This window comes from Phascolarctos cinereus, unplaced genomic scaffold (genome assembly GCF_003287225.1).
Source record: "Phascolarctos cinereus isolate Bilbo 61053 unplaced genomic scaffold, phaCin_HiC Scaffold_2;HRSCAF=192, whole genome shotgun sequence".
Taxonomy (NCBI): domain Eukaryota; kingdom Metazoa; phylum Chordata; class Mammalia; order Diprotodontia; family Phascolarctidae; genus Phascolarctos; species Phascolarctos cinereus.
Genome location: NW_027555625.1, coordinates 38922985 through 38941879, shown reverse-complemented (window position 1 = coordinate 38941879; position 18895 = coordinate 38922985). Strand labels below are relative to the sequence as shown.

General features: G+C 43.6%; 1 protein-coding gene and 1 pseudogene across 1 annotated transcript in view; both read left to right on the top strand.

Moving 5' to 3' along the window:
* Positions 1 to 2399: 2399 nt before the first annotated feature.
* LOC144455749 (uncharacterized) lies at positions 2400 to 10193 on the top strand (annotated as a pseudogene).
* Positions 10194 to 12547: 2354 nt separating this feature from the next.
* LOC110202934 (uncharacterized) overlaps positions 12548 to 18895 on the top strand; it is a 37296-nt gene continuing 30948 nt past the window's right edge. The window contains 3 exon segments of the mRNA XM_020979299.2: positions 12548 to 12663; positions 16629 to 16925; positions 18189 to 18274. Coding sequence (XP_020834958.1) covers positions 16892 to 16925; positions 18189 to 18274 — 120 coding nt within the window. The 5' untranslated portion in view covers positions 12548 to 12663; positions 16629 to 16891.

The window sequence follows — 18895 nt, the reverse complement described above, 5'->3', positions numbered from 1 at the left end:
ACAGATGTTTGTTAAAAGAACAAAGCCTTTATTTTTCCTGTTGTCTTTCTTTCTATATCCCAATTCATTTTCTTTCACTGCCATTCATCTCTTCACATCATATACAGGATCTTTTTACCCTTTCTCTGTAATCTGTCCCCTTTTCTTCTTCAAATGCTATATAATTGACTTCTTTTCCTATTGCTCCATGGAAAATAGTTAAGATTCTCCACATCCTGCCATGATAAGATCTATGGCTTATTCACAGACAGTATTTTATGTTTTATAAAGAGATTTTCCAAACAGGGAGGTAGTTAGTAAAGATATTAGTATCTCCACTTTATAGAAGAGACTAATTGAGAATCCATGATATTTTGTCTTGCCAATGGTCACTTGATTATTGGAATGGCCACCATATTCTAGGCTTTCATATTTCAAACCCATCATTTTTTCTCTTTAAATTATCCCCGCGATACCTCATGATCTATCCATCCTGTTAAAATTGTCCCTAATCTTCAAGAAAAACCACTGAGGCAGAGCTCCGAGCCAATGGCACTTTATTAAAGGGCCCATGGCTACCTCTAATGAAGTGGACTCAGATCTTCCTCATAATTTAAGATGTCCCCTTCCTCCAGAGCTTTAATTTTATAGTGCTTGATACCTAGACAACACGGGTGGAACAGACCAAAAATGCAGTCTTATTGGTGGATAGACTGTTCCCTTGACCCTCTAGGAGGGTTTACACAAAATACAGAATCCCATTGGTTGTCAAATGGGCTAGTGAGCAGACATTAACAGACCTCTCTTGACCTTTCAGGAGGTCCTACCAAGCCCATGAGCACACCCTGGACTGGGCTGATAAACAGCTATCGGAGCATCTACATAGGCTGATGGCTGGTATTCAGGCAGTCCACAGGCCAGCAACCAGCATCACTTATTAGCTAAGTGCTCATGGCCATCTCCCCATGTTGGGCAATAGAAGGATGACAAGGGATAGAGGGGCAACAAGAATAGCTGGGGGACTTTCCATGTAATTGAGTTACCTCCGCCACACTAGACTTGGTCACCATAACAAGGGAAAAACAAGGGTGTCCATTCTCTAGTTAGCTTCCTGTGATTAAGTAAGGCACTAGGTACTAGTTTTATGCCTATTTTACAGATGACTCAAAACTCTTTTTCAGTACTGTTTTTCCAGTGACTGCAAACTCACTGTAATATTATGCAATCCAATGTATATTTCTTTAGAAAGAGAGATTGTAAGATTTTGTCGAATAGATTGCTGTTGTAGTCCCGTTTGCTATATCCATTATGCACCTCTTCATACATCTTAAAGGAAATGAGCATCATTTTGTATTATCTGTACTTGTTAGATTGATGTTGTTTTTTAGGGATTAATGCTTTTCTAAAAGTAAGTAATTTTTTCTCCAGAGATTCTCTTTACTTTAAGAAATCTATTTGTTAGAAATAACCTCTTTCCAAATTTTTATAAGCCATTCATGAAGTCCTCACGAATTAGGTGTTCTGTTACTATCTTTTTACATACCTGGGCTTCATTTCCTTTCTATGAGTGTTCTTCTACCTGTACCAGATTAATGTTCTTTCTTCTTCATGAATGTGATAGAATCTAGAACTTAGTATTATTTTATCATTGAACATTGAATAATAGCACCTTTTACCTTCTCCTCCCGCCCCCCCAGATTTTCTTCCTGAACATAATACATTTGGACTGAAATGCAGTCTGGGATCAATCCTGACTACAGAACAGAAAATTCCTGAAAAAAAATGTGTCCATGAATATGACAACATTGGGAAGAGCTTCAATCTGTTTTCAGACCTAAGTGAACATAATAGAATCTGCTTAGGAGAGAAACTATCTCAGCATAAGAAATTCAAGAAGCCCTTCATTCATCATTCAAAACATATGTATTCCCATAGGACATATCCTCAAGCAAAAACTCTCTAAACATGATGAAGTTGGCAAAGACTTCGAGAGCATCAAATCACAGGTTCCTGAACCTCAAAGTATTTATAGTGGTGAGGAGAAAATTTTTGAACGTAATGAACATGGAAAAACTGACCACAGTAAACAATACTTAACTGCATATCAAACAACTCATACAGGAGAGAAGCCCCATAAATGCAAAGAATGTGAAAAAGTCTTTAGTTCCTGGATAAACCTTTTTCTACATAAGAAAATTCACAGTGGAGAGAAATCCTACTTATGTAATGAATATGACAAAGTCTTTAAGCATAAACGACACCTTAAAATCCATAAGATGATTCGTACTAGGCAGAAGCCTAATGAATGTAATATGTGTTTGAAAGCCTTCGGTAATAAATACTTAGACCAACATAAAAAAATCTATACTAGCAATATACGCTGTAAACATAATCATTGTGGGAAAGCACTCTGCCAGGAATCACACTTTATTAAACATAAGTTAATTCATACTAAAGAAAGACCATTTGGGTGTAATGAATGTGGGAAAGCTTTCAGAAGTAAATATTACCTAATTCAACATAAAAAAAAATCATTCTGGAGTGAAACCTTTCAAATGTAATGAATATGGGAAGGCCTTCAGCAGTAAGAACTATCTAATCCAGCATAAAAAAATTCATATTGGAGGGAAACCCTTCATATGCAATCAATGTGGGAAAGGCTTTATGAGTAATAGCTACCTAATTCAGCATCAAAGAATCCATGCTGAAGGCAAACCTTTTAAATGTAATGAATGTGGGAAAGCTTTCAACAATAAACAATACCTAAGCAAACATCAGAAAATTCATACTGGAGTGAAACCTTTCAAATGTAATGAATGTGGGAAGTCTTTCAGCAGTAATAGCTACCTAATTCGACATAAAAAAAAATCATACCAGAGTAAAGCCCCTCCAATGTAAAGAATGTGGGCGAGGCTTTATGAGTAATAGCTATCTGATTCAGCATCAGAGAATTCATACTGGAGAGAAACCCTATAAATGTAAGGAATGTGGTAAAGCTTTCAGGCAAAGTTCATCACTTGTGCAACATCAGAAAATTCATACTGGAGAGAAACCCTATAATTGTAACAAATGTGGGAAAGCTTTTAGTCGAAGTTCATCCCTTATGCAACATCAGGTAATTCATACTGGAGAGAAACCCTACAAATGTAAGGAGTGTGGGAAAGCATTCAATAATAACAAATATTTATCAAGACATCAAAGAACTCATACTGGAGAAAAACCCTATAAATGTAATAAATGTGGGAAAGCCTTCAGCAGTAATCAAAGGCTCTCAGGACATCAACAACTCCATAATGGAGAAAAACTCTAAATGTAATGAATGAGGGAAAGCCTTTTGCACCAGGTCTAGATTTGAAGCATAAAGCAATTCATTCTGGAGAAAGACTTGTCTAAATATAATGAATGCAGGAGAGGCCTTAGGTTTAATCAAATTTTATCTGAACAAGATTGCCCTACACACCATACAAATGCTTACCCAGCCTTTGTTCTTTAATGAGGAGGAGCCCACTGGGTTCCTGAGGAAGTCTGCCCCACTTTTGGGTAGTGCTTGTTATTAGGAAGTTTTTCCTTATATCAAGCCTAAATTTGCCTTTTTGCAATTTCCCTCCCAAGAGGCCCAAGAGAACAAGCCAAATCCTTCTTGCCTGTGAGAAACCACCATATGCTTGAAGTCAGCCATGATAGCCTGTTTTCAGTTCTTCAGATAAAATACCCTCAGTTTATCCTCCTATAACATGAACTAACACACCATTCACCAGTTAAGTTGCTTTTCTCCAGACTCCTTAAACTTCTCTTTCCTAAAATGTGGTATGCAAATCTGATGACGAAATTCTAAATCTATTCTGGCTGAGATGCACATTCACAAGACTGTCACTCCTGGTCTTATTCCTCTCCTAACGTAGCCCAAGACTGCATTTGCCATTTTGGCTGCCCTTTCACTCTTTGGCTCCTTAATGAGCCTGTTATCCACCAGAATTCCGGATCTTTTTCTTATGACCTACTTCTAGCCATCCCTCTACTTTCATGTGTGCAGTTGATATTTTGAGTTCAACTGTAAGATTTTCCATTTTTTTTATTTCATCATATTCAGTTTGGCCCTATTTGGTCAGGAGTCAAGATCTTTTGGAATCTTGGCTGTTATTAGCTGCCCCTGCCACATTTGTATCAGCTGCACATCAGATAACCATGGCACATACACCCTTAGCTAAGCCATTAATTGAAATATTAAACAGATCAGGGCCTAGCACAGATCCCAGGAACATTGCACCAAAAATTTCGTTCCAAGATAACATAATCATCATCATCATAATAGTGTCTATTATATAGTGTCTATTATATTCCAGATGCTCTGCTTTATCAAGCCCTTTACCAAGAGTATCTCATTCAATCCTCATAAACTCTCCCTCCCAGGTACATGCTATTGTTACCCTCATTTTACAGGTGACGAAACTAAGGCAAAGAGGTTTAGAGACTTATGTAAGATCACACAGTAAATATCTGAGATTTGAACTTAGGTCTTCCTTGACTTTATGGCTAGTTTTGTATCTGCTGCACCACTTAGCTGCCCTCAACTTATACCCACTGACATAAAGTAAAATAATAATTTATTCAACATAGGAGACAAGGTGTCAGATTTTGTCACCAGTTACAATAGTGTTAGTTGCCTTGAGGGTGAAGAATGGCTAAGTTCTCCTTATGTCCATCTTCCTATAAATACTCAGGTTAGAGTATTCTAGGTCCTAGAGGAGATTAAATGAAAAATGGTTTGTGGCTGCGTGTAGCTCACAGGATCCAGAGAGGAGACAGGAGACATGACATGCACATAACTGAAATATAAAATATTACATGAGACACAAGTTGCCTGAGAAGAGAATCCAAGGCTGTTATTTCCTGAGTTCCAAGTTTTTGTGTAAAGGAGAGGGGAATTTGACTTCCTTAGAGAGCATAATCCCATAATCAAACCTCCCAGCCTCTAAGGGAGATTTCTAGGATGGCACCCACTTTGGGAGATGCCATGTCATCAATGCCCAAGTTTCAGAGTTCCTGAGTTTGACAACTCCAGGCATTGGGTCTTCTAGAGCAGTTGTGTCAAACTTATGTAGAAATGGGCCACTCAGCAGTAAACAAGGACCTGTTCTTGCTGCACATTAACTTAAAGAAACCACATGAACATTATGTTCTTTTGTATTTTTATTTATTTTATTAAATATTTCCCAATTACAGTTTAATCTTGTTTGGGCAACACCGTTATGGTGTGTTTGATACCTCTGTTCTAAAGAGAGTTTTAATGCATCCTACTGTTGGTTGAAGGGGAAAAAATGTCCCCAGTGGTTTCCTGTGCAGCATCCTTCCCTATTTGGAGTGCAAAGTTGCACTCTAGAAGTCAGAAGAAGTGACGTCTACAGCCAGGCAGTGTGCAGCTCCTGTGAACCTTTCTAATGTTGACCTTATACGGCAGAATACTTGCCTTCCTGATGCCACCTGTAATTGGGGAAGAGTGTATTGAAGGAAAGATGACTTGGTCCTTTTCTTGCATGCTATTTTAGCAAATAGCTTTTGTTCCTTGACTGACAATTGAGAGGTAAACACATTGGTTGGGGCTTCTGAGCTATAGTTTTAGGCATTTAGGGTTATATAGAGTACCTGGAACCTGGGGCTACTGACCTCAAGTACACATTGGAAACACCTACAGATGCATTCCCTCCCCACTCTAAATCCGTGATGCTATGATACATCAATGGGAGATACACATCTGCTGTGGGTGCTTTCTGTTTTGTTCTCATCCTGGTCCTGTTCTGCCTTTCCTGCTGCATTCTGTGGTTGATCCATCCTGACCTGCTTACCGTTCTTCAGACACAACCTTCCACCTCCCCTCTATGCCTTTGCACTGACCATCCTCCTTACCTGGAACATTCTCCCTCCTGGCTTCTTGGACTCCTTTTAAACCTGGGCTCAGATGCTACCTTCTCGGGAACTTGGCTTCTGGTGCCTTTCTCTCCAAAATTACCTTCTGTAAACTCCCTGTTTATCTTGTGGCCACCCTTATATGTACACGTATTCTTTATTAAAATGTAAGCTCCTGGGGGCAGCTAGGTGGCACAGTGGATAGAGCACCAGCCCTGAAGTCAGGAGGACCTGAGTTCAAATCCAGCCTCAGACCAAACTTGACGCTTACTAGCTGTGTGACCCTGGGCAAGTCACTTAACCCCAATTGCCTAAAAGGGGGAAAAAAATGTAAGCTCCTTGAAAGGAAAGATTGTTTTTGTATTTTCTTTGTATCCCAAGGACTCAGCACAATGTTTGGCACATAGCAAGAGCTTAATAAATGCCTGCTGATTCATTCACTGATTGTTGCCCAACCGGAGAAGGATCATTGTTTGCTGGGGAGCTCAGGGAAGGAATCCAAAGAGGAGTTTACATTTGTGCTAGGCCCTGATGTTTTTTGGTGCTTTGTTTTTAAAGAGGACCAATGACATCACAGTTGACGCTTGACTTGTACATGAATTGGATTTAAATGAGGTGTTGTTTCACAAGATGCCAGCCTCACTCTGCGCCTGAGTCATCAGAGTCCAGTGGTGAGACTAGCGCCCAGATGACTGGCGACAGCTCTGAATGTGGCAGATTATCTTCACAGCGTTGATGTCTGACCAGCCTGTAAGAGCTCCATAATGCCAGCTTCAGCCTCTTTCATGGCCATTGGAACAAGTTGTTCTTGTTTACCCATTCCACCAGGGTAGAAATACTCCTAGCTCACCAAAATGTTTGAGGCCTATTACCCTCAACCTGGTTTAGCCCATCTGCCTAGATGGTTTCCTGGGTGTGGCCACAGTGAGTCCTACAGCTTCTTAGAGCCACAGGTGAGAGTTGGTGAATCAGGTGGACACCAAAGGTGGATAAGCAGCTCTAAGAAGGCTTGGACAGGCCCTCACCCCACACCTGTTAGTCCTCCCGAACACTCCCCATTCCCTACCATAAAGAATAGGGAAAGGGGGCAAACATTAAGCACTTACTATGTGCTTTACATATATTATCTCATTTGATCCTCACTGTAACATTGAGAGTTAAGTGATATTATTATCCTTGTCTTACAAGGGAGGAAATTAGGCAGGTAGAGGTGAAGTGATTTACTCAGGGTCACACAGCTAGTAAGGGTCTAAGTTAGGATTTTAACTCAGATCTTCCTCACCCAAGGACCAGCATTTTATCCACTGCATCACCTACTTGCCTCTAGCAGGATAAGTAGGATATTTGTGTAGAGATATCAATGGGAAGGGCATTAGAGATTTATGGAGCAATTTGAACAAAGTCACAGGGGCAGGGCAATATTAATATTTTTTTAGCAGAGATTATAACAAATTTGGCTGGAACATAGCACATGTTTAGACAAAGCATATGTACAGGAATGTACTGTGTACCATTGGTGGAGCTTTGAATTGGTCTAGCCATTCTGGAAAGGCATTTTGATTTATGCCTAAAAAGTTACTAAAATGTGTGTACCTTTTATCCGAGCTATACCACTATTAGGCAGGCCTATATCCCTGCTAGGCCTATACCCCAAAAAGATCAAAGAGAAAGAAAAAGGTTCTACACGTATACAAATATTTCTACCAGCTCTTTTCATGGTAGCCAACAAGTAGACACTGAGAGAATGTTCTCCTAGTGGGGAATGGCTAAACCAACTGGTGTGTGAATGTAATGGAATAATTGTGCCATGAGAAATGAGGAAATGGACAGTTTCAGAAGAACCTGGGAAGACTTCTTTGAACTGATACAGAATAATATGGGCCAAACAATTTATACAATGATAAACTATAGAGAAAAATATCTCTGACTTTAGAACTCTGATCGATGCAGTGATAAACCAAGAGTCCAAAAGAATATAGGTGAAACATGAGATTCACTTCTTGATAGAGAGGCATGAACTTAAATGGTAGGAAGAGACATACTATTTTTGACATGGCCAATGTGTGTGGGGTTTTTTTTCTGCACTATACAGTTATGTGTTGAGGGCTTTTTAAAGATTTTACAGTTTTCCCAGTTCTTGGTGTCTCCTCTGTGTATTTTTAGGGTACATGTATTACTTAACTATTAACATGTTGTCTAATCATAATAGGTGCTTAGTTGAGGGAGGGGAAATGGGAGGGATAATTTAATTTTAAAAGAAAAAAACAAAGAATATTTATGCTGTGATACACCACATGTATTTCAATATAATTTATTACTTTGCTCTGGTGTTGCTCTGAATTAAAACTCAGGCACTAAAACACATGGCCAAAGAGGAATGGTGAAAATGCATTGCTGCTAATTTTTTTTCAGTGCATTGTTTTATTGAGGTAAGATTGCTATTGATATTACTGTTTTGGGGAACAAATGGGGAAAATTTATTGAAAATAGTGTGTTAAGTGTGTGGGACTTAAAGTAGCTACCATTTTTATTTTTACTGTATTGCTAAATCACATATACTATGTAATAAAATAGAATTTAAGGAAGTAGAGGATTGCACTTGATAATTCTTCAGTTAGCCAGGACGATTACCTGCAACCAACACTCCTCCCCTCCTCCACCTCATACTCTGCTTCATCCAAACTTGGCTATTGGCTGCTCTATGACATTTCATTTCCTTTTTTTTTTAATGGCTTCACATAGACTGGGTGCCATACTTGGAATACTTGCGTCCTGATTTCTCCCTCTTGGAGCCCCTAGTTTCCTTCAAAACTCAAAATATGCTACCGCCTTCAACAAATATTTCACAATTTTTCCAGTTTTTGGTCTCCCCCCTCCTATCACTGTGTATTTTGGGTGTGTATGTATTACTTATCTGTTAATATGTTATATGATCATAGCGGGTACTTAATAAATGTTAATAGAATTGAAGTTGATTCAAGACAAGGAGTATCTTACTCTGTATTTGTATCCGAAGCACCTGACTCAGTGCAGGTCACATATTAGGTGCAAAGTGAATGAACATAACAAATCAACTGTGTAGATCTCATGTTCACATTCTGTGTCTCATCTCCTGGTAAGCATTTGACCACACTAGTTAAGCAGAAGAGTCGGCCAAAAGAGCTACCAAAACAAAGACCAGTGATTGGAATCTTTTTTAAGGCAGTGTTCAGATTAAAGAGAATTTCCTTTCATTTGCATAATGATTGCTAAGCTTCTGTTCTCGCTGTGGTTTTTCAAGTATCATGTAACACCAGGATATCTGCAGAATGAAAATTGATCTGCAACTTAGCAGAGAATGTGAAAAGTCTTGAAGAAAGTGTGTATGTCTCCAAGTTATTAGGTTGAATAGAATGTGCCTTCAAAGAATGGAAGATAGAATTTTGGAAAGAAATAAAAGATAAAAGGATGTAATGCAACCAAAGAGAATTCTTAGTGTGGAAGGTAGAAGCATATGACATAGAGTAGAAATATGACACAGCAGGAAAGAAAACCACATAATTAGAGCCATATAATGGGTATGAGGCTCTTCTTGAATAAGGACGAGTCTAGCCTTCTCTTATTCTCCATGGATTGACAACATGGATCCACATGCACCGTTATGTGGCAAGCCAGCTAGTAACAGCCAGAGAAAGCAGTTGTGTCTCGTGTCTCATTGTTGAGGGCACAGAGGAAGCTATCTGTGGACCCGATAGACCTTCGCTAGCATTTATTATTCACCTGCTCTATGTCAGGCACCGTGCTGCATTTGGGGGACGTAAATACAAATGTAAAACAGCCAGCTGTCTTCCTAAGGCATGTTTCTATGACATGGCAGAGAGGCTTTTGAGAACTGTCAGACTTGACCACTACCTACTTCTGGTGAATTATGTAATCATCTAAGGGAACCTAGAAAGGATTGATTAGGAATGTGAAGTCTTGGGCTGAAAAGCAAAGAAGCTACACACCTCAAATCCCGGAGAGTATAAGTGGTGATTTCATCTTACTGCTGATTGAAGGCAGCGGATTAATAAGAGGAAAGCAGTGTAGAAAATTAACATCTGGCTAAGAAGATGGTGTCTAAGAATGTGATCAAGATATCTTTATCTCTGGATAAATATATGGTTGATTAGCTCTTGGCTCTTAGCAAGAGATGGAATGTGCTCAATAATGACCTATAGAAATAGACTTGTTTTTAGTCTTCCCAAATTTAATAAAGAGACCTTAAAATAGGAAAGGTTGAGGAAAACAATTGTCCATCTGAAATTGTAGATCTGAAAAGCTTGGTATTATGATGAAGACCAGAAATAAAATAGGAATAAATATGGAAGAATAATAATAATGACTATAATAATATCATGTACATCTTTCTTAGTTTCTCTGAATTCCTTGTATTTTTCATTTCTTGTGGTATAACAATTTTCCTTTACATTTATAGAACACATTTTATTTAGACATTCTCTAACTGATAGACGTTCACTTTCCTTCCAATTGTTTACTATTTAAAACACTCTGCAATGAATATTTTGTTGTATACATTAGACCTTACCCTCTCTTTTTGACATTCTTGGGAGTCAATGTCTTGTAAAGATATTGTTGGGTCAAAGGATTTATATAGTTTCTTGACTTGTTAAAGCATAATTCCAAATCATTTTCCAGAATAATTGGTTAAACTAATTCATAGCTCCATTAACACTGCATTAGTGCGCCTGTCTTCCTACTACCTCCAACATCTCTTTGTAAGATAAGGAGACTGATGAAGATAATCTGGGGAGGATCCTTTTCTAAGAAGTTTTTAAGGAAATACTCCTTTGAGAGACTGGTACCTGACTTTCAAATTCAAGAATTCTTGATCTCTTGGGAATTCTAAAACTAAGAATTGTGAGGTAACCCTCAAGGTTGGAAATGTCTATTCTCAGGATCACCTTACTTGCACTTAAATAGGAAAGGGCCAAAATGTAGTAGCATAACAGGAGATCTCTCAGGCTTTCCTGGACAATCATGAATACATTTCCTGCTCATGGGGTAGTTAAAAGAGAGAATGTTCCTCATCCCTTTCCCTTACTGCACTCTGGTTTGGAAATCACACAGAGAGAAAATTCAAAAAAAGGGAAAGGGGAAGCCATGTCTGTTTCTGTCTCTGTCTCACACACACACACACACACACACACACACACACACAAAATCACTAGCCAAACTAGTGCATTTATCTATCAGGGGAGTGGCTCCTTTTGCAACAGTCTATCCTAAGCCTCACGCAACATGACTATGGGGAGGTAGCTCTAATCTCTAAAACCCAATCACCAAGGCATAAGTAAGTACCCTATTCCGTGTCTGTGGGGAGTCCTGTTCAAGTGCTGCCTGATCAAAAACCTTGAGTCTCAACAAGTTGACCAAGAGGGGATTTGGGAAGAACTCACCAAATTAATCAGTATCTTTTTTGTATCCTGTTATCTTTGCCCAATGTGATGTTTTCAGGTCAAACCTCAGAGTTGTTTTAATTGGCATTTCTCTTATTAGTGATTTGTCATATTTTTTATATTGCTGATAATTTTCACTTTCAAGTTTGAAAATTACCTGTACTTTAGACTGGACACGGAAGAATTAAAATAATTGAATTCAATATTCCAGTGTTCAGTACACATGAAAGCAAATCATGTGGAAAAGCACCCTCCTCCGACCCGGATACCTCTGGACTAGTGCAAAAGCTCCAGGGAGCGGGGGAGTGACCCTGCTCCAAGCCTCGCTCCACTCCAATCCATCCTTTCACCACTCTCAACGAATCCCAGGGGCTCCCTGTTACCTCCAGGATCAAATACAAAACCCACTGACATTCAAAGCCGTCCCTAACCTAGCCCCCTCCTACCTTTCCAGTCTTCTCACATCTTACTCCCCGACACATAATCCTGGCTGTTCCATGAGCAAGTGTGGAGCTTTAAATTGTCCGATCACAGTAAAAGAAACTGAGGCAGAGCTCTGAGCCAACGGCACTTTATTAAAGGGTCCATGGCACTTTCTAATGAAGTGGACCTCGGATCTTCCTCGTGATCTGAGATGTCCTCTTCCTTCTCTGCTCCCAGGCTTCCTTCAAATCCCAGCTAAAAGCTCATCTCCTGCAGGACGCCTTCCCCACTCCCTCTTCCCCCTGTTAATTATTTTTGTTCCTGTATACAGCTTGTTTGTACCTATGTATTTTTGCCTCCCCACGAGCTCGTAAGCTGCAGGGGGCAGGGACCCTCTCTTCTTTCTTTGTGTCCCCAGCGCTTAGCGAGGGGCTTGCAACACTTAGGCACTTAATAAATGTTTGTTGGCTGACAGCTATTTAAATGTGCACGTGGTCTTCCCCTACAGAATGTAAGTTCGTTGAGGGCAAAGATAGTTTCTTCTACTCTACACTCAGTGTTCAGCACCTCCCAGGGTAAACAATCAGACCCTCATTAAATGGCACGTAAACAGAACTCAGAGGCGAAGTAGCCCGCGCAGAAGCAGCTTCCGGACTACATTTCCCAGAATCCTTTAGGCCGCGGTCTTCTCTTGAGCCGAAACTCCATTTCCCGGAATTCACCTGGAGAGCCACGTGATGTGCACGCGAGCTTCACGACCGGAGTCTGTGTTCGCTCGCCCCGCCCTTCTCCCGAGGCATTCTGGGAATCGTAGTTTCGGCCTGCTCGCGGGCAGGCGCCGATTCAGCTGCGTGATCATTTTCTGCTCGTCTTTATTTATTTTTTTTGCGTCTTTCCGGGGCCGGTAGGTGGTGAGTGGGTGAGTGTGCGCTCGCGCGTGGGGGCGTAAGCGTTTCTCGGTGTGCGTGTGTCTGTGTCCTTGCGCCCCTTCCCCTCCAGTCGCCTCCGCCGCCGCCGCCCTCGGTCCCCGCAGACGCAGGCCCCGCGAGGCCTCGAACCCCGCACCCGCCCCGCTGCGTGTCGGGGGTGGACGGAAGGGCCGGCCTCGGGTCCAAGCCCCGGCCCCCCCGCGGCCCCTCGGCGTAGCCGGCCCAGCAGGCCCCTAGGTAGTAGGGAGTCATGGCAGAGTCTGGAGGTAGGGAGTGACCCAAAGCCGCCGCGGGGCCCCCCCCTTCGTGCTGCGTCCTAAGGTCCTGGGTTCGGATTCTGCTTCCCGCGGTCAGGTGACCTTTGGCAAGCACGCAGCCTTTGCGAGCCTCAGTGTCTTCCTCTGTAAAGTGGGAACAATAGCAGCGCCCGTCCCCCGGGGGTCGCCGGGAGAATCCTCGCAGGCCCGGCCTCATCTGCGTCACTCGCTCCATCCTTAGCTTCCCGAGGCTCGAGGGGGCCGCTCCTTAAACCTGCCGTGGGAACCTGAGGTTCCCCCCACCCCCATCCACCGGGGCGGGAGGTGGGGGAGGGGGCCGGTGCGGGGTCACTTTGGGGCGCTTCCTGGCGGCGGCGGGAGAGGGGGGACCCTGCGGGTCCCAGGCCGGGCCACGTCTCTGCCAGTCTGACATTAAACTTCCTTTTACTTATTTCTGATCGTGAGCCTGGCAAACTCACCGAGCCGGCGGTTGTAGTTTCTTTTAAAAAGGACGGGATGGACTTTGGGGGGACAAGGTCGCCCCGCTCTTTGGGGTCCGGCCCCTCCCTGACCGAGGCGGGGCTTCGTGCCTGGACCTTGACCCAGCGCGAGCCCCGGGCTCCGGGTCTTTGCAGACTCCGTTGCCCGGGATGTTGAGAGGGGCTGCCCAGGATGCAGAGGCTACCAGAGAAGCTGAGAGAGGCTGCCAGGATGCTGAGAGAGGCTGCCTGGGATGCTGAGAGAGGCTGCTAGGGATGCTAAGAGAGGCTACTAGGGGAGAGAGGCTGCCTGGGATGCTAAGAGAGGCTACTAAGGATGCTGAGAGAGGCTACTAGGGATACTGAGAGAGGCTGCCTAGGATGCAAAGAGAGGCTACTAGGGATACTGAGAAAGGCTGCCCGGGATGCTGAGAGAGTCTGGGGCAGCCCTGCCCTCAGGGAGAGCACAGTCTGATGGAGAAGGCCAAGTACAAATGGCTGTGGGAAGACAGGATGGAGTGGCAGTGATCGGCTAAGGGAGGGGGGTCTGGAAAGGCTTGATGGGGTGGTAGCTGGGACCTGAAGGAAGAAGCCAGGGAAGCCTGGAAGGGAGAGCAGGAGGGACAGCATTCCAGGGATGGGCAACGGCCAGTACAAATGCCTGGAGTCTGGAGATGGAGAGTCTTGTTTTACGGAATAGCGGGTAGGCCCTTGTCACTAGATCAGAGTATGTGTTGGGGAATAAGGTGTAACAAGACTGGGACGGTGGGAGGCAGCTGGGTTGTGCAGGGCTTTAAGGGTCAAACAGAACGTTTTCTATTTGATTTTGGAGGTGATAGATAGCTGCTGGAGTTTACGGAGTGAAGGGGTAACATAGCTGGACCTGAGCGTTTGGAAGTCACTGGTGGCTGCATGGAGGGTGGACTGGATGGGGAGACACCTGAGGCAGGGGCCCACCTCCGCACCCCCAGCTATCACAGTAATCCAGGGGTAAGGGGCTGAGGGCCTGCACCAGGGTGGAGACCAGGGCAGGGCAGGGACTGAGATTACCCTGGCTTAGGTTCTTCCTTGCATTCCCATGACTGAAATTTCTGCGGGCTTCTCACCACCCTCTGTAATCCTGGACTAAAGGGAGAAAGGAATTCACTGGCATTTCTCTTGAGTTTTATTTAAGCCACTTTTTGATCTGATGCCTTTTTTATCTTTGCTGGACTGTTGCATGAGGGAGCTGAACCAAGCTGGAACCTTCTGGAAGATTATTTAATGTGTGCATGCACATATATGTCCACACGCTTTTATTTAGATACATATGCACACACATACATACATAAAATCTTCCAGCAAAATAACAACTCTCAAGACATATATCTCGAGAATATATATATATATATATATAGAGAGAGAGAGAGAGAGAGTGTGTGTGTGTGTGTGTGTAACCAGCTATACAGTGATAGTGTGTATGAGATATGCATATGTATACATGCATAAGTCCACATCTGTACTCAATGTATGTGTAAGTTTACCTTTTGGTGAGTATTCATAGTCTGATGTCTTTAATGCTTCATTAGATATAGATGTGACCTTGGCTTCTTGAAGCCTCTGCCCGCACATGGAGAGGATTTGGGAATGGATTGGGTGACAGACTGTAATCAGCCATTCACAGCCCTGCCTGGCTGATTTTGGGGACAGTTGAATCAGTCACAGATCTTTTCATTCCCTGGCCAGCGTTCTTTTTCCTACATGACTGAGTAGAATGTCCCCTCCCTGAGAGTAGGTACTGGGTCATTTTTGTATGCCCAGCACCTAAGACCATTATAACAGGAGGACTTGAATTAAATTGAAGTGCAATATTTCCATACTAAATAGTTAATTTGCGCTTACGTATATTTTTCTTCATAGAGTATTTTTGAGGTGACTGTTGTATTCCTCCTTGTCCATTGACTTTCCCATATTGTCCCATAAGTATGGAGATCATACATTTTATTGTCTGTCCGCAGGCATTTGGTGCTTTGGAAGGAGGGGGCATTCAGTATATCAGTATTTATATGTTGGACATATGTCTGTGTTAGTCCCAGTCACTATATGTGTAATATATTTACATATATGTGTGCATATCTGTATACACACCTGTATATGTGTGTATACATATGTGTGCATATCTATATATACACCTATATATGTGGGTATACATATATTTGTGTATATGTGTATATCTAAATGAAAGGTATCTATCTTTCCATCTATCAATCTATATCCCTATCTGTCTCTTTCTGTCTGTCAGTCTTTCTCTTTCTCTGTCTCTCTCTCTTTGTCTATCTATCTATCTTATCCTGGGATTTCAGATCTGGAGGAGACCTTACGGACACTGTCCCATTCAAATACTGATAAAGAATGTTATTTATTGTCGAGTGGTCAGTGCTTTTCTTTGTAACCCAATGACGCTTTTAGGTTCATGTTTCTAAGTCCCTGAAGTCAGCCAGCAAACAGCTGTCTGGTAGACAGGAGTCTTGCTATCAAATCCCTGATGGCATAGGCAGCCCCTGGGCTCCCTTCCTTGGCTGAAGTCTTGTGCCCTTTTCAGGGACAGCGGCTCCAAGCTCATCTACTGAATTCTGGGGGGCTTGTGATCTGCAGGCTTGCAGGGGGTGTGCCCACCACCCCAAAAGTCACAGGTTCCCAAAGGATCAGAGTAGTGTATTTATAATCCCCTACAGACAGTCAAGTGTAGTCTACGTAGAGGTGGTGGTCATGCTGACAGAGCCCCTGGCTTCCAGTTCTGCCTCCGACATGTGCTGGCTGGGTGTCTCTGGGTAATCCTCTAAGACCATATGATGCATATAAAGTTCTGATCCTCCTTAGAAGAGGGAATGTCCTCACCTTGGAAGTCTCTGTACCAGTGAAATCACAGGGACAGTCCCTGTGTCTGTGAAATGTCCATGTGGATAAGGCACACATTAAGTACTTACTATGTCTGTGTGGTTCTGGATCAGTGGTGGGCTGACCTTTGTCTTGGGCGTGTAAGCTCTGGTGACGCTGCAGCATATGGAACATGCGGGTCGGGGGTGGGGTGAGATGGGGTGTGATTTGTATTATAGATTGATCAGTGAAACTTACTGTGACCCCATTTGTAGGCCTGGGGGGTTTGGCCATCCAAGTTAGACCCCCAGGTTGAATGGGTAACTGAAGCTACTGACTTCCTTTTTCTTCTGTCCCCAGCAGCATTTTGTCAAGCCTACGAGGGTCCACTGTGGGGCCCCAGAGGCCCAGCCCTGCCAGATGGTGACGACGTCGGGGAATTTCCCTGAAAGGCCTGAATTCATCTGGGTGGGAACATACTTGTCCTGAGACCCTTCTTCAGAACATCAGTGTAGACCCTGAGGAGAAGAAGCTGCTGGTGTGTGTAGGAATCTGCTGGTCCTGTGTGGGGAGAGGAGACTTATAGAAGTCACTGCATCTAGGAAAAGGTCAAGAAGGGAGCAACTATGAAGGGCTTGGACCAGTTGTTGGAGGAGAGAGGTGAGGAGCCCACCCAGTGTGGGAGGGGCTGGAAGGGCGACCTTTGGGCCCGGCTGACCCCACTTCAGCTAGAGTTTGCTGGGCAGTGAGCTGGGGGAGCCCAGACAAAGGAACTGTTGTTTTGGCTTTTTTTTTCCAGAAGAAACTTTGAGGAAAACAACAAAAGCCCTGATACTCATCAGCTCACAAATGGTTGTGGCCCCTTTTCCTTTTACTGTTTCACGATACTTTGCTCACGTGCACTAAGACCATGAAATCTTTGCTACATGAACCGATGTTTCCCCCAGTTTATGCTGTTGGGTTTTTTTTTTTACCCCAAATGTAGCCATTCCCATTTGTCCCTTTGATTTCGTCCATTTAGCCTTGGCTTTTTGTTCTATGTTGCCCAGTGCTCTGATCCAGAGCCTTAAACGTTATTGACCTCTTTGCACCTTCCAGCCACTATTGGTACTTCTGGCCCTGGAGTCAAGCAGAGCAAATGCCAGGAGACCCAGAAATACTGGAACACAGCTGGCTGCTCTTTCCAGGCTAACTAGATGCAGGCCCTGGAATTTTTCCCCTTCTGATTTGACCCTTCTCTGTGAGTGAAGGGGTCTCAGAAGCTAGTCACCTGGCTGTTTCCTCTGGGCATTCTCCATCTGCTCAATGTTTTCCCTAAACTTTGCTGTCAAGAACTGAACACAACATCGCAGATACATTTTGACCAAGAATCATCCCCTGACGAGGGTCGGGCTATTCTGCTCCTCCTCCTAGAGGCTAAGGTTGACTGAGCCTTTTGGCTGCCACAGCCCCCCGTCCATGCTGAGCAAACGTGCAATCCACAAAAATGACCAAACCTTTGTCACAGGACCAGTGATCTGGCTGCACTTGGCCTTTCGGCCTTTGGACCCAAGGATGAAACTTTTCACTTATCCCCATTCAGTTTCATCATCTTAGGTTCAAACCTATGTTCCCATTTGTTGAGGACTTCTTACTTCCCAATCGTTTGGCCAGTGAGTTAATGTGGTGGGGCAGCAGAGTGGTGCGACGTCAGCCCCTGCCTCCCAATTCCCCTCTCTAGAGTTCTGGCCCTGGGGATGTGCTGAGAACTGAGGCAGGGGGTCAGGGTCTCATGCTGTTCTTTCTGATGCTGCGAAGAGGTCAGTGTGTCAAACCCTGGAGCTTCAGCTAGTAGACTAACCCCCAGAATCTGTGCAAGAATGCCTGGCCTGGTGACTTTAGCAAGAGGGCATTGACCTTCTGCTTCACTTTTTTCTCCTCTAGTTCTGGCGTCTCAGGACTCTGGCCAAGAAGTGAGGATCGACGAGGAGGAGAGAATGGCTTCTGAGTTCCTAAAAGCGAAGTCTCAGGTGAGTTTGGTTTGTTTCTTCTCTGTCTTGAAATTCCACGTCCTTCCTAAGCAGGGCCACAGTGCTTTCCCCAGTCCTTCCTCTTGTTGCCTTCACCAAGCCCCATCCGGTGACCTGACCCTTCCACGCTCCGCCACCGCCATCACCACCAACGGTACTACTACTACTACTACCGGCATTTCCACAGAGTTGTAGAGTCTGCAGAGCACTTTGTACATGTTATATGCCTCAGTCAATCCTCACAACAGCCCTGAGAGGGAGGGGCTGTTATTATCCCCATTTTACAGAGGGGGATACTGAGACAGAGGGCGCTGAAGTGACTTGCCACATAGCTTGGTCACACAGGTAGTGGGTATCTGCAGGAGGATTTGAACCTGATGCCAAGTCTAGCACTCTATTCGCTGCACCACCTCACTGCCTTTGGCCCTCCTTACATCTGGACTCCTTGAGTTCTACGTCTTTGAATTTAAAAAAATTGGTACTTGGTATTATAGCTACAAGCTTGCCAGAAACAACTTTTCATTGCTATTGAATGGAACCAGCTCTAAACCTTGTTCTGCGTAGAAGAAGTTGTGTCCAAAGTGATTGAGGCTCCTCCTCCCCTCAGACGACATCTCTGCA